The 14618-nt window shown below is 35.2% G+C and overlaps 3 protein-coding genes across 3 annotated transcripts; 2 read left to right on the top strand and 1 right to left on the bottom strand.

The window, feature by feature from the left end:
• Positions 1-80: 80 nt before the first annotated feature.
• Positions 81-3653, top strand: LOC135839798 (uncharacterized). The gene is made up of 14 exons (XM_065356006.1): positions 81-365; positions 442-602; positions 678-892; positions 972-1139; positions 1309-1400; positions 1492-1680; positions 1752-1867; positions 1948-2074; positions 2142-2345; positions 2423-2597; positions 2690-2802; positions 2876-3040; positions 3124-3339; positions 3419-3653. Exons 1-14 carry the CDS (start codon positions 271-273, stop codon positions 3597-3599), a joined length of 2217 nt encoding a protein of 738 aa, XP_065212078.1. The 5' UTR covers positions 81-270; the 3' UTR covers positions 3600-3653.
• A 741-nt stretch (positions 3654-4394) lies between these two features.
• Positions 4395-5385, top strand: mRpL51 (mitochondrial ribosomal protein L51). The gene is made up of 3 exons (XM_065356008.1): positions 4395-4591; positions 4718-4982; positions 5056-5385. The coding sequence occupies exons 2-3, from the start codon at positions 4718-4720 to the stop codon at positions 5274-5276; spliced, it is 486 nt and encodes a 161-aa protein (XP_065212080.1). The 5' UTR covers positions 4395-4591; the 3' UTR covers positions 5277-5385.
• On the bottom strand, positions 5375-6484 carry LOC135839799 (26S proteasome non-ATPase regulatory subunit 9). Its single transcript, XM_065356007.1, has 4 exons — positions 6243-6484; positions 6058-6157; positions 5817-5989; positions 5375-5733 (listed from the first exon to the last, which is right to left on the bottom strand). The coding sequence occupies exons 1-4, from the start codon at positions 6378-6380 to the stop codon at positions 5506-5508; spliced, it is 639 nt and encodes a 212-aa protein (XP_065212079.1). The 5' UTR covers positions 6381-6484; the 3' UTR covers positions 5375-5505.
• Between the last annotated feature and the right edge of the window lie 8134 nt (positions 6485-14618).

Genomic DNA, 14618 nt, shown 5'->3' with positions numbered 1-14618 from the left:
GCACGTGACCACATGGAGAAAATCGGAAATATTGTGAAATGTGTTGGCAACACTGATTTTGTCTTCTTTTTTGACATTATCAAAAATTATCAAAGTTTTTCGAAATCGCAGATTAGTTTTAAATTGATTTTTTCTGATGATTATATTTTAATTTGTATATACTTTACGGTTATTATTAAGTTTCAAATTGTGAAGTACGGGTGAGGCCATCCATTATTTAATGAATATGTATTGGTCATAAGTGAATCTTTCCGTGAAATCAACTTCAAAATGCTGACATCCAAATGTTCACGCGGCTTGCATAGCCTTTATAAAAGGCATATTAATGTGAGTTTCAAACAGACTCGCTCCGCGTATATTGTACTGTAAGTTCATCTTTCATATATGCTATCAGTTACCAGCATTCTTGAAGACAAACTTTAATGTCAAATTCTATTTCAGTTTACCCGAAGTTGATACCGAGTTAGCCGAAAAACTATTATCCGTTCACGAAGACTTACCAGCTTTCTCGAAATTATCCACAGACAAGATCGGAACCATGATGGGTAAACAAATAGTCGATTACGAATGTTCTGTACGCAATATGGACAGAAAATTGGAAGGTAATGCTCACCGACTTTACGATTTTCCGGCACGCTTGAAGCTGACATTCTAAAACATTGACTTATGTTCTTTAGAAACTCCACATTTGTATCCGGATCTGTTTGAAGACATACTCGATCCTTTGGAAAAAGTCACTTCATCGTTTGATACTATATGGGGTCTCTTGAAAACTTTATATTTAGGCAATTCGAACCTAGTTCCAGCTACTACTTATTTTAGTTTAGCCACTAGAGGAGTGCACGCTAGAGGGGTCAGATTTCAAGCAGAAAGTCTTTATAGAGCTTGCAAGGTAATTTTTCAGTGAAGAAATTACATACGCGAGTTTTCATTTCGTTTTTATATGATGAAATTTGATATTTTCGTTACAGTCTTGTGATAAATCCAAAGTTACCGAAGAACAAGCGCGTTTGGTTGAAAAGCACGTGGTTGAAGGTGATTTATCTCTTCTAGACGCTAAACCCAGATTCAGAACTATCGGGCAACTTAAAACTCAGAAACTTATTGATAGGCAGTATCATTTTAGAATTCGTGTCGAGGTTTGTATTCGTTTGTTTTTACATTATGTAATCTTATTATTGAACACTGACATAAGATGAAATAAGTCGAATTTGTGAATTCTTATCGTTTTTCCTATTATGTCCAATGCTTTTGATTACCATTTTACTAGGTTTACTGATAGATAAGTATTTTCATTTTGCTTTGTAGGCCGCGAGAGCACAGTTCTTCTTAACAATTGACGACTCGATGATCGTTCGAGATTTTCCAAAATCTGTTCTGAAATTAATGAGTACTGCTGGGTGAGAATTTATTCATCTTTTACCTACTCCTACATACATACTATGAATTTCCATTGTTGAATAAATGTTTTTAAATGGATCCGTTCCTTAGAAATGATTCAATCGAAGGACCATGGACTGTGAAATTGAATTTCAATATCGGCGATAAATTCATGGAATATTGTCCAGATCGTGATCTTCGATGGTTAGTGTGGAACGCAGAAGATAAAGCCGCTTCTCTGGTCGAAGAAAATAGAGAATTGGCGAACAGTGTATGCCTCGAAGAAATTCGTTTTATGCGGTAATACATACGTTTGATTATTGATCTACTCGTCAATAAATTTGATATTTATGTCGGTACATTTTCATTAGGCACGAATTAGCGGTAGTTGCTGGATATAAAAATCATTTCGAGGCAAATTTAAAAACGAAAATGGCAGGAAGTATTGAGAATATTCGGAATACGTTAGATTCATTTTTGGCAGTTGGTAAATGACAAATTTTCAACAATTCATCAACGCTTCTTATTTTCGATGTATTCGTAATTATTATTTTTTTATAACCTTAGCGAAACCTGCTCAAATGGAAGAAATTTTAGCTCTTCAAGACTTCGCTAATGCTAATAATTTCGAGTACCCTTTACAGTTATGGGATCTCCCGTATTGGTCTAGAAAATTTAAGTATTCGATTTTCAAGTGAGTCGTCGCATTTAATTTTTCCAACTGTTTTTCGAATATCTGTTAATTTTTTTCCTTATTTCAGTTTCGACGATGAAAAGTTAAGGAATTACTTGCCCGCGGATAAAGTTGTCGATGGCTTATTTAACTTATGTTCGCGATTATTTGGTATCAAAATACAACAGCAGAAGGAAACGGATGTTTGGCATCCGGATGTGAAATTCTATTATATTTACGAAGCTGATGGCGACAAACCGGTTGCTGGATTCTATTTTGATTTGTATTCGAGGTTTGTTCGCGTTAAAATTCATCAAAATTAATTATTAGTTACTTTTTATGTACTTGACGCGCTGATAAATATTATAGAGACAATAAGATGAGAGTCCTCGAGGGTGATGTACAGTTGATTTCTATCCGAAATGCATCTCGCGTTACGAGACGTGTTCTACCATTGACCGCTTTTTTGATGAATTTACCGCCACCGAGTGATGAAAAACCATCTTTGATGTCTTTCAGCGAAGTGTGCGCTATGTTTGGCAAAGTAGGTTTTTTTACACTGGTATTGTCTGGTTAACTTCAGCAACGAATCAATTTTAGTCTTAACGAATTTTGTAATTTTTTGGAAATTTTCAGTTTGGACACAATTTACAATACTTGCTATGCAAATCGTCGTATGCGGATGTGGCTGGTTTGAATTTCGTAGAATACGACGCAGTTGGCATTTGTAGCGAATTCATGAAAAATTGGTACGTAATATTATTTAATGGAATGATTTGTTAGACATTTTCAAATTACTTACTTGTGAAAATTTCTCAACAGGGTGTATGATCCTGAAACGTTCGATAGTATCCACGGCCATTACGACACTGGCGATAAAATCACCGATAAAGTTGATTTGCAAGGTGTAAAGAATCATTTAGCTGGTTATAAAATGTGCAAAGAAATATACAAAGCGAAGCTGGATATTCGTATGCACACTGAAACGTAAGCCTTCTGCATTATATGTACATATTTGCAAATTGTCATTACTTCTGTACAGAAGATAATTCCCGATTATTGTTTTCCAGCCAAAAATTCTGGAATGATATGCTACCAGAAATGTGGGACGATCATTTCATCTTTCCAATGAGTAAATATCACAGCGATCCGGTACGATATGTAGATATCTTTTCCGGTCCCTGGGGCGCTGCCTATTACTCTCATTTGTGGTCGCAAATGGTGGCAGCTGACGCGTATCAAGCATTTCTCGATGAAAAAACTGACGAATCTAATTTAGGCATCAGGTACATATATAAGTTTTCCAAACTGTCGTTCGCGTGAAGAATTGGCTTGAAATTTCAACTCGAGTTTTTTTCTTCGTAGATTTAGAGATACCTTTTTCGCGTTCGGAGGAAGCTGCCATGCTGGTGAAGTCTTTCGTCGTTTCAGAGGTCGTGATCCGCAACCGAAAATTTTACTCAATCAGTTAGGATTAACGAACACGAACCTCGATTCCAAAAGTAAAGAATCCGTCGAAGATCCAAATGTTGCTTATACTTGTTGAAGAAATAAATCTAGTTTAAATGTGATTTATGTATAAAGAATGTTTTGATATTGATCTTATTGTTCGTGTCTTGAAATGCTGTGCTACCTATCTGCGGAAAGCTGTTGTTGATATTGAAAATTTTCATCAAAACACCTTGCATTTTTTTTTTGTTTGATTGTTTATATAAGATCTTTTTCCTCCCTTATTAGTCATGACTCTATTTTAGCCCTTGTACATATATAAATGAAATCGCTTAAATAATATTTCCTACGTGAACGTGTTTTCTCGATAATATCACATCGTGTTCCCATACCTACCCATAGAGAAGTTGAACATGAGCGAATCGTGCAACGTCCAGATAATCGCTTCCAATATGTACTTTAACGAAAAATCGTCTTCGTTGATGTAAATAAAATAATGTTTTGAAAATCGTGTTCTCTGTAGGAATTTAATTTGTTGTTCGATTGGGAATTCTCAATTCTTTCAATGGTTTTCGTTGATTTTAAATGTTGTGCTAACGCTAACTGCTAGATAAGTTCGAATTTGAGTGGGTTGTGGGTTTTCCTACCGAGTGTTGAAGTTGGAAATTTGAAATGGATTTTTTTCTGAAAATGTTCAACTTTTAAGTTCGTCGGAACTTGGAAGATGGAATAAAATTTAATCAACGATAAATTAAATTAAATTAAATTATTTGAATTCAGAAATTCAGCGAATAAAAGTAAGTTTCAAGTTACGTTACCACATTTTATGAGCCGTGACATGACGTCGTCGCCGTCCCGTCATTCGTCATACGTCGTAGGTACGTCTGTCAGAGTATGATAAGAATTAAAAACACGGAGAGGCGAATTTTTCATTTTTTAAGGATCAAAAATTTATTTTTTAAATAATGTAACATAGATAATTATGGTATTCGATTAATATATTATCCTCCGCAGCTTGACCCAAATGATTTATGTGAATAACGCAATTTGTTATCTATTCGTTTTATTGTGAGTTTGGTCAGCCTACAGGTAATGATCACGAACCTTCTGAAATAATTTAAGAATCATTTTATAAAACAATTTTCAATACTATAAATAGCCGATAGATTTACATGATTCATATTCACTACTGAATGATGTAATGTACTGTTACAGATGAATAATTTTGGTATAAAAGCGGTAACATCCATCGGAAAGATATGGCAACCACAAACAGCATTTCATCGCTTTCGTTATTGGAAACCCGAACCGGATCCTACCAGAATTTTTCGTTATGGGTACAACGATAATCACTTTTACAGCGGATTACTGCCCAGAGGAAATTTAGGTCGAATCCATGCGATGAAAATATACAGACCAAAAGACGCCTTCAATCAACCGAGAAGAACTTTCGGCCAGAATGATTATATTGATATCTTAGGTTTGTATTTCGTACATTTTCAAGTACCTATTTTTTGTTCTGTTTTTGATCAATAATTTGGTATTTGTTGCAGGCGATGAAAGAATGCATCCGTTGAAGTTGGCTGACAATATTCCTAATTGGTTGAAAGGTTTCAAAGGAACTGAATTAGAAATGCTAAGGCTGAGGATGAATGCTACTAAACATGTATTGCCTCATGCTAAACCACTCAAGTGGAAAAAAATGCAAACACGTTTTGAACAGTGCTTTTATTACTTCAACTATAGAAGGAAAGTCTGGATGCCTAAACGTTAACTGTACTTTCAGGAGTTGCGATTCGCGATCTTAGTTCTTTATTTTATACGATTAATGTTACAGATGTTTGTTCTCGATATCGACGAATAAACTTGACGTTTTGTTTAAATTACAACGTTTTATTAATTCAACAAAAATAAGTAAACCTTAAGTATATCTTTCCATATAATGCTTGAATGGAATTTTCAATCGTTGAAAATATTGGTTTTTGCGAGAGCTGCGTGGTTTTTCATCTTTCAACGCTTTCGAAAGGTAGAATTACACAACCCAATACTCCTTGTCCGGACCAAAGATGCGGTTTCAGGTACACTTTAACAGTTACTTCGTCTCTAAGAACAATAACCTTGATAATTTGATTAATTGAATGCTTCACAATATTGGAAATGTCAGCCAGTCCATTGAAATTACTGCTATTTACAGAACCAAAATTAGTTATCAGATCGCCAACTTGTAGTCCCTGAAAAACCAAAAAAAAAAAAGAATAAATTATTGAGTTGTAACCAAAGTGTTTGAAAAAAGGAAATTATCTAAAAAACCAACCGCTTCGTCTGATGGAGAACCAGCTGTTATGGAAGTCACTCTTGCAATAGGAGTATCCGAGGTTATTTCAACATCCATACTTTCCATCTGTACTGACAAACTACCTTCAGCGTGAATCGCATGAAGACATTTTTCTATTTCGATCATGATTTTCTTCAGATCATTCCTAATACCTGAAATTAAAAATCCATGAAAATATGGAACAGATAGGTACTTGTGAACACTGAAAATATGCACTCACAAATCACTTTGTGCCTCGCATGTCGAACTTGATATACGTCTATATCAGCTCTCGGATATCCCTCAGCATCAACCAATGCTTCATTCATATCAGTGTTGTTCTGTAAAATAGTGTGCAAATGTTTAGACAGAACGTAGTTTTTCGCTTTACAACGCATAAGGCAAATAATAAATCAGTGACGTTACTTTCTCTATGATTGCGAGCCATTCTCTCAATTCTTCCTCCAATTTCCTCTTATCATTTTCCAAGTTTAAGGCGGTTTGACGAGCCGTTGATACAGCATTGGAAGGTTCTGCGAAATTTCTATTCACCATTTTTTCCATTCAATAATATTGAGCGACTGAATTCGATAATAAAAATACGTACATTCGTATTATTCATCAGCAATTTTTTTCAATGAAACTACGTTATCAAAAAAATTGTTGTAACTTGTCTGTATGGATTGTTTTGAATGACGTAGCGTTATTTCTAAATGCGTGACTGCGTGAAGCAGTGTGTACAAAAAGTATTCGTTATTTCGTCCAGGTTTTTGAGTTTTTAAATTTTTTTTTTCCGACTTCATAGTTCATAGTTCATTATGAGTTCATTATAATCATTTATTAATTCAATTTGGTACATTACATTACATTATATTGCATGATTACCTACCTACAGGGCAGGGATCGCGGAGGGGGGGGGGGGGGTCTAGTGCCTCCACCTCCAGCTCCGGCTCCCAAAATTTTAAAAAAAATACCTCCGGCTCCGGCTCCAGCTCCGGAGATTTTTCATGAGTACCTCCACCTCCACCTCCGGCTCCACTTGAAAAATTTCAAGTACCTCTTGCTCCGGCTCCGGCTCCCGGAGCAAGGCCCAAAAAAGGGTACCCTCCGGGGGGCTCCTGCCCTCCAGCTCCGCCTCCGGAGGTGAAGGAGGGGGGGTTTTGAGCCTTCCCCTCCGGCTATTTGAAAAAAAATACCTCCGGCTCCAGCTCCGGCTCCGGTTTTTTTTGTAAGTACCTCCGCCTCCACCTCCGGCTCCAGTAAAAAAATTTCAAGTACCTCTTGCTCCGGCTCCTGCTCCCGGAGCAAGGCAAAAAAAGGGTACCCTCCGGGGGCCTCCGGGCCTCCACCTCCGCTCCGCTCCGCGATCCCTGCTACAGGGTTGGTGGAACGGAACAGAACGGAACAAATAAACGGAACAATAAACAAATCAGGAAAAAATTTATTCAGAACGGAACAGAACAGAACGGAACGGAACAGAACAAAATGAACAAAACCAGAACAGAACAAATAAGATAACGAAGTGTTCTTGAACTGAACAGAACAGAACAAAACAGAAAAAAAGATGGAACGGAACAGAACAGAACAGAACGGAACAAATTAGAAATCACCTACCTACAATATCAGCCAAGCCAACTTGTAGGTTGCAATGGGGCGTGGGGGGGGGATAGTGTGAATTTCAGCTTTCCAAATTCCATCTTCATTTGGTAAAATTTGATCTGCTGGAAGGTAGCAGAAAATGCAGAATTGCTTAAAATGGCTGAAAATCATTTTCAATTGATTCGGCGGGACAAGATTACCTATAAGTAGCACATTCCAATTTTTGGTTTTCTAGATGAATTTTCAGAATTTTGTAAAATTTTGATTTTTTTCTCATTTTGGGACCAAATTTGAGTTTAAAAAATTCATCTAAAAATGAAAAACAAAATGCACTTCAGTTCTTGAAATTTTCAGAATTTTGAATGGTGTCAAATTTTGCATGTTAGTTTGTTCATTCCTCATTTGATGATTCGATGTAGCTTTGTCTAGTTCAAAAAAACTTCTGCCAGGTAGGATACCCCCCCCCCCCCGTTGTTGAATCGGAACGGAAAAGAACAAACGGAACAGAACAAACGGAACGGAACGGAACGGAACGGAACAGAACAGAACAAATGGAACGGAACGGTACAGAACAGAACAGAACAGAACAGAACAGAACAGAACAGAACGGGACACAAAAATGATGAGCAAAACGGAACAGAACAGTAAAAATGCGAAGTGATTTGTTCATGAACGGAACGGAACAAAACGATCGTTTCGGTCACCAGCCCTGCCTACCTATGCAAAAATTCAGTTTTTTTTTCAAGGTAAAATTTGGCTGTTTTGCTGTAACTGCTGTAAGTGAAGAGACGGAGTAAAATTTCAGCTACTCTTCCTCATTATTGACAATGACATTGACAATTGACATGTTCAAGTTGTTCAACCCTAAAATTAAACCAAATTCTAAAAAAACGCTTGGAAGGTAGGTATCATTAGTCCGTAGTCCCTTGGCACTCTTGGCAGTAGGCAGAAATTGCTAATTTAACGACAGATGGATTCGTGAATTTGGCTTCGAAGTAGGATAACAGCTCAAAAAACCATCTGCTTTCGCTTCTTTTTGCTCCAAAAGCAGAGAACAACTCTTCTAAATTCAAAAATGGCTTCGGAATCGTGATCAGCGTCATCGAAAACTTAACAATCGATATATCACACGACTTTTTATCAATTCTCAAACTTCAACCCTTATTTGCACAGAAAACTACCCCTAACAGCAAAATAGACTTGAAAATCTGTTTATGAGTTAGAAAATGCATATCGTTATTTTGAAATGAAAATTGAAATTATTTATTAGTGATGTGATTTTTGGAGTGGTTGAAAATTGAAATAGGGGATGATTGTGAAAAACTACTCCCAATGTTGAAAATGAAAATCGCCCAAGAAAACCATTTAGGAGTCAGAAAACTGATGTTCCATAATGGAGACAACTAATACAAACTTTTTATGAAAATTGAAATTACGCTCTCATTTTGAGATTTTTTAAGGGGTTGAAACAAGGGATGAGGGGTTGTGAGGGGTGGTTTTTGAAAAAATTTATAAAAATCGTCACGTATATCGATTGTTAGGTTTTCGAGGATGCTGAATTCAAATTTGACCTTCGTTTTTCAAATTTCATCCCTTAATGGCAAAAAAACTACCCCTAAATGTCAAAAATTGTTCCAAAAACTAATTTATGAGTTGAAAAATTGATTTTTGAGAATCGAAACAAATTACACAGATTTCAGTGAAGATTGAATTTTTTTTCCTTTTGACAATTTCAAAGGGGTTGAAATAAGGGACGAGGGGTTGTAAGGGGTTGATTTTGTAAAAATGATAAAAATCGTCATGTATATCGATTGTTAGGTTTTCGAGGGTACTGAATTCAAATCTGACTTCAGTTTTTCAAATTTCAACCCTTGAATTTCAATAAACCACCTCTAAATGGCAAAAATTATCCCAAAACCCATTATTTATGAGTTGAAAATTTGATTTCTGATAATTGAAACTAGTCACACCAATTTCTGTGAAAATTGAAGTTTATTGAGTTGTAATTGTATCAGAAATGGGTACGATTCATTAGGTGTCATTATCCAATTGATTCACTCACATCTAAAATTAAAAATTTGGTACCTATTTAGTTAGTCAATGATGAGCTCTTGATATTCCTAGGTTATGTTTAGCGTAGATCTGGCAGGTTTTTTCTACGCCTAATCATTATAGGTACCTACTTACTTGTATAATAACAAGCTCTCGTATCATTTTTCGCATCACGCCATTAAATAATTAAAAAAGATGGAAAGAAAGCGAGAAAAAAAAACACGGCATCATTAGAGCAGCTCAGCTTTGTAGTACGGACAAGAAATAAGTTCATTACTGGGTATCCATATCGGCCCATTACTTTTAAGAAAGCAAAAAGAAAAAAAAATACGCATCAACTTTATACCCACAGTATAAATGTAAAAGGATATAAATAATGAAAGGAAAATATTTTTGTGAAATTCTTCGCATAAATTTCCGGGTCACATAATTGATTCCAAATCGACAAAATAATGCTATATTACTTAAAGAAAACAAATAATAGGGAAAAAACTAAAAAAGCTATTGAAGAGGGATGCTGATTGTTCAAGACATCATTTCTAAGCTTACTAAAGTTTGGCCATGATAAAAAGACCAAGGAACACTCAAACATTCAACTTTTGTTTCATTACCAACCAAAAACCAAAATTGTACCCTCGTAATTCGTTTTTTCTCGATAATTTTATAATTTTGCTATTTAGATTGCATTTTAAGTTTTTAATTGCATCAAGCTGTTGGGAAAAATTACCTGATAGGTACAGCTTGAGCCATAGATAGGCAAAATTCAATACCCACAAGTTTTTAGAGAAAGTTACCCATCTTTAGTCAAACGTAGGTACCTATTTTACTTACACGAGGTATTCTGTAAATGTTTTATTCTTTTCTTTTAGCTCTTCAACATCTACGTTCCTTGTTTAAATGTTCATTTGTTCGAGTGTAATCGTTCGTTGCTACTCGACTTTTGAAAAGCAGTGCGATATTGTTTTTAAAAGAATTAAATAAATATATAATTAATTAATTATCAATGGGCCAACAGTTGCCAAAAAATCAAATTTTAGAGTGATTTCATAAATTGTTGGCCGCATTCTCACAAAATGTTATCGCGTATAATTGAGACGCATTTTTGAATGATAAATGATCGAGCATAAAGTGTACAAATTGAATTGTTTTGTTTTCATTCATACTTACGGTGAAATTAAAGTATTGTAAAAGCGTCTTACACCCGATTGAAATGATTATCTATAATATTTATAGAAGTCGCGCGCCTTCATTTATTTTCACGTACGCGTATGTGGTGCTCATGTTGTTAATGGGAAAAGATGCTGCACCAACGGAACTCACATCGACGGCCAATGCTGCAGATTCAAACACAAGTTCTACATCTCCCAAGCCCGGTTTGGCTGAAACGATAGGATCGTTAAATTGGTACCAATTTTTGGCTCTACATATATTAGGAACTTTCATCGGCTTCTTATTATTCTGCATATGCTTTAAATGCTGCATTTTACTTATGACTAAAGCAACTCTAACACCAGTTTCGATGTATCAAATTGAGCCTCCGCCGCCGTCGATAACGAACCGACCTGCTTCGCCGAAAAATTAGAGAGCCGAGAGCCTTTTCATTTCTTGCGTACTTCTTAAAATGTAGGTATACCTAGAATTACCGAGCATTTCACACTATACCGCATTGTAGATTACCAATTCACTCGTTCAATGTTATTCTATTTTGATTTTAATAATATCGAAAAAAATACATACATTTTTTTGCTTGAAAAAAATAACTACGAAGATTAAGTAAATACTTAATTACTTCCTTTTTTTTTTTTGTTGAAAAGTTACTAGGTACCTATGGAGAAAAAAAAGAATAATTGAAATTGACGATAAAACAAAAATATACCTACCATAAGGTTGCATATAGGTAAGTATAATATGTATCAGAAGTGTATCTTCCTTCCCAATATCAAGCATTTTTCTATGGTATCTACCTACACCACAAATAAACAGAACATGTCTAAACCGTATCGTCTTACCGGTAAATAAAAAATAAAAAAGTAAAAGAACGTAAAGGTGTAGAAAGGAACATATACGCGATTGGGTATTCGAAGAAAAATATAAGAAATTTACAATTCAGAATTCCGGGTTTCAATTTTCAATTGTAGAAAAGAACGCTGCAGCTGTAGTCGCGTCGCCCAAGGTGAAGAAATAAATCATTATCTACCTATTTTCTTTTGATAACAACGGTGGATATTATTCATAAGTTATACCTACAGGTTGAGCGATAGATTTATTTGGCGTATCTGTAGGAGTGTAGGTATACGGTGTGCCACAAACGTACTCTTATATCTCGTATAGCTTAAACCTTCAATGTTCCGAATTCAATGAGCGAATTTATTGATGTTTTTTTATCGCAGCGAAACGCATGAATCATCCCGGTTTTGTGTTTGGATAATTTGAGCTGATTCGAATCGGTTTATAAGACTGAACGAGTAATTCAGAAACAAAATTCAAACTTGCCAACTTGATTGGAAAATATTTTGCAAAAATCGTTGTTTCCAAAAATTAGCTCGAGCTTTTAGAAGATGCTCAAAACGAGTTGAAACCACTTCCAATCGATTCGGGAGGTGAAAAGTAGGGTACGTAGCGAATTTCAGCTTTCTAGCTCAATTAGAATAAATTTTTATTTTTTTTAAATCTTCGCCTGCTCAAAGTTAACAAAACATTTCCAAAGTCTCGAAAAATGAACTTTGGTGCCTGAAATATTAGATGGTTTTCGATCTCGCTTCGTTTGGACTCGAAATTGTCCTGCTGATTCGGATAACTTCCTCGTAGACGTGAATTTACGGCAAACCGATTATGCAATTCAATTAACACAGCCTGCTTAAGTGTTAATTAAATTGCATAACCAGTTTGCCGTAAATACACGTAAGTACGTCGCACAGTGGGCTGTGAGCACCCTCAAAACGATTGTAATTCAAAAACAAAACTCACAATGAATCCTAAAAGTAAAACAATGGTACAGTGATATCCTCCCTTATGTTTTTAGGGTCGCAGAATACGAATTTGACGATATTTCTTTGTAGGGGTGGGGGTGGAAACTTCAAAATCTGACAATATTGATGTGTGATATGTCGAAATGTATGTTTTCGAGGGTGTAGATCACGAATCTGACAATATTTTTTTCGTAGGGTTGAATGGTGGGGGGGGTGAAGGGGGTAAAAACGGTGAAAAATTCAAAATTTGACTATAATGATGTGTGATATGTCGAAATGTATGTTTTCGAGGTTGTAGATAACGAATTTGACTATATTTTTTTCGTAGGGGTGAATAATGGGGGATGAAGGGGGTGAAAAATTCAAAATTTGACAATATTGATGTGTGATATGTCGAAATGTATGTTTTCGAGGTTGTAGATAACGAATTTGACTATATTTTTTTCGTAGGGGTGAATAATGGGGGATGAAGGGGGTAAAAACGGTGAAAAATTCAAAATTTGACTAAGTATAATGATGTGTGATATGTCGAAATGTATGTTTTCGAAGTTGTAGATCACGAATTTGACTACATTTTTTTTGCAGCGGTGAATAGTGGGGGATGAAGGGGGTGAAAAAGTCAAAATTTGACAATAATGAAGTGTGATATGTAAAAATGTACGTTTTCCAAGGTGTAGAAAGGGTGAAGGTACAAATATGGACCCCCTCTAGCTTTTTGGCTTTAAAGGGTAGAAAAAATTATCAACATTTTTTTTCGAATATACCATTCGAAAGGCCAAAGACTCTAGTATATCTATTGTGTAAATTATTATTATTTTTTTGTTGAAAACTCACAGAAAAACTTGAAATTTAGAAAAGTGACATAAAGTGGTAGGTACAAATTATGGACCCCCTCAAAAAATGAATAAATATTTCAGAAAATTGTACAAAAATTAATTTAAAGATGTTTTTGGATGCTTTGGACTTGTCTTCTTTTCTCGGTATTCTAAAAACCATCGAATCAAAGTTGGATGAAAAAAAATTTAGGGGTCCATATTTATACACTTGCAAAAAATTGGGTAAGTTTATGAAAAATGAAAAAATCATGGTCCCATTTTTGACACTTCGGACTTGTCTTCTTTGTTAATTACACTTTCTCGACATTCTAAAAAAATAATATCAAATCAAAATTAGGTAAAAAATTTAGGGGTCCATATTTATACCCTTGCAAAAAATCGGCTCAGTTAATGAAAAATGAAAAAATTATGAAAATCAGTTGAAGTAAAGACAAATATGAAAGTATATTTTGAAAGTACACATTGTAAGCTACTTACTTCGCTAATAATTTTTTTTCCAAACTTTATTTGAAGTTGATGAATTACCGAATGAAAAACTTGTAAAATTTTCCATTGGGAAGAAAATAATGCGCAAAAAAAAACAATTGCTGATGAGAGACACCCAAGTTTGCAGGGATCTGAAATAAGTACTTGGATCATCGATACTACACTACTACGCGTAGTATAATTTTTAGTACCCAGCATGACCATAGCGCTAGTAGTTGTACACTAAACCACGTAGAGTCCATATTTGTACCTGGGTCCATAATTGTACCTTCTCCTTTAACATTTTAACGAAATTCACTAAGATTTTTCACTATAATCGACTGTGGAGGTCGCCGGGTCGCCGGGGCACTTTGAGGCAAAAATGGCAATTAACATCTTGATATACACTATCTTAAGTATTGCCAGCCACTGGAATTTACCGTGAATCTGCGTGCAAAAATTTGTTCTATTCCAATTTATGCAACAGAGTAGGCAAAAAACGAGATTTTAACATAAATTACACCTCTATAATTACTTTATAAAAACTAAAATTGAGTAAATTTATGAAAAGTAAGTACTTACTTTCAGTTGAATTATTCATACTTGGTACATTTCGACATATCACACAGTCGTCATTGTACTCCAATTTTGAATTTTTCACCGTTTTTACCCCCTTCACTCCCCACCATTCAACCCTACGAAAAAAATATTGTCAGTTTCGTGATCTACACCCTCGAAAACATACATTTCGACATATCATACATCGATATTGTCAAATTTTGAAGTTTCCACCCTCTCACCCCCTCCCCCTACAAAAAATATTGTCAAATTCGTATTCTGCGACCCCAAAAACATAAGGGAGGATATCACTGTACCATTGT

This window comes from Planococcus citri, chromosome 3, assembly GCF_950023065.1.
Source record: "Planococcus citri chromosome 3, ihPlaCitr1.1, whole genome shotgun sequence".
Classification (NCBI taxonomy): Eukaryota; Metazoa; Arthropoda; class Insecta; order Hemiptera; family Pseudococcidae; genus Planococcus; species Planococcus citri.
Note: the sequence above shows the minus strand (reverse complement) of the source record. Positions and strands in the feature narration are given on the sequence as shown.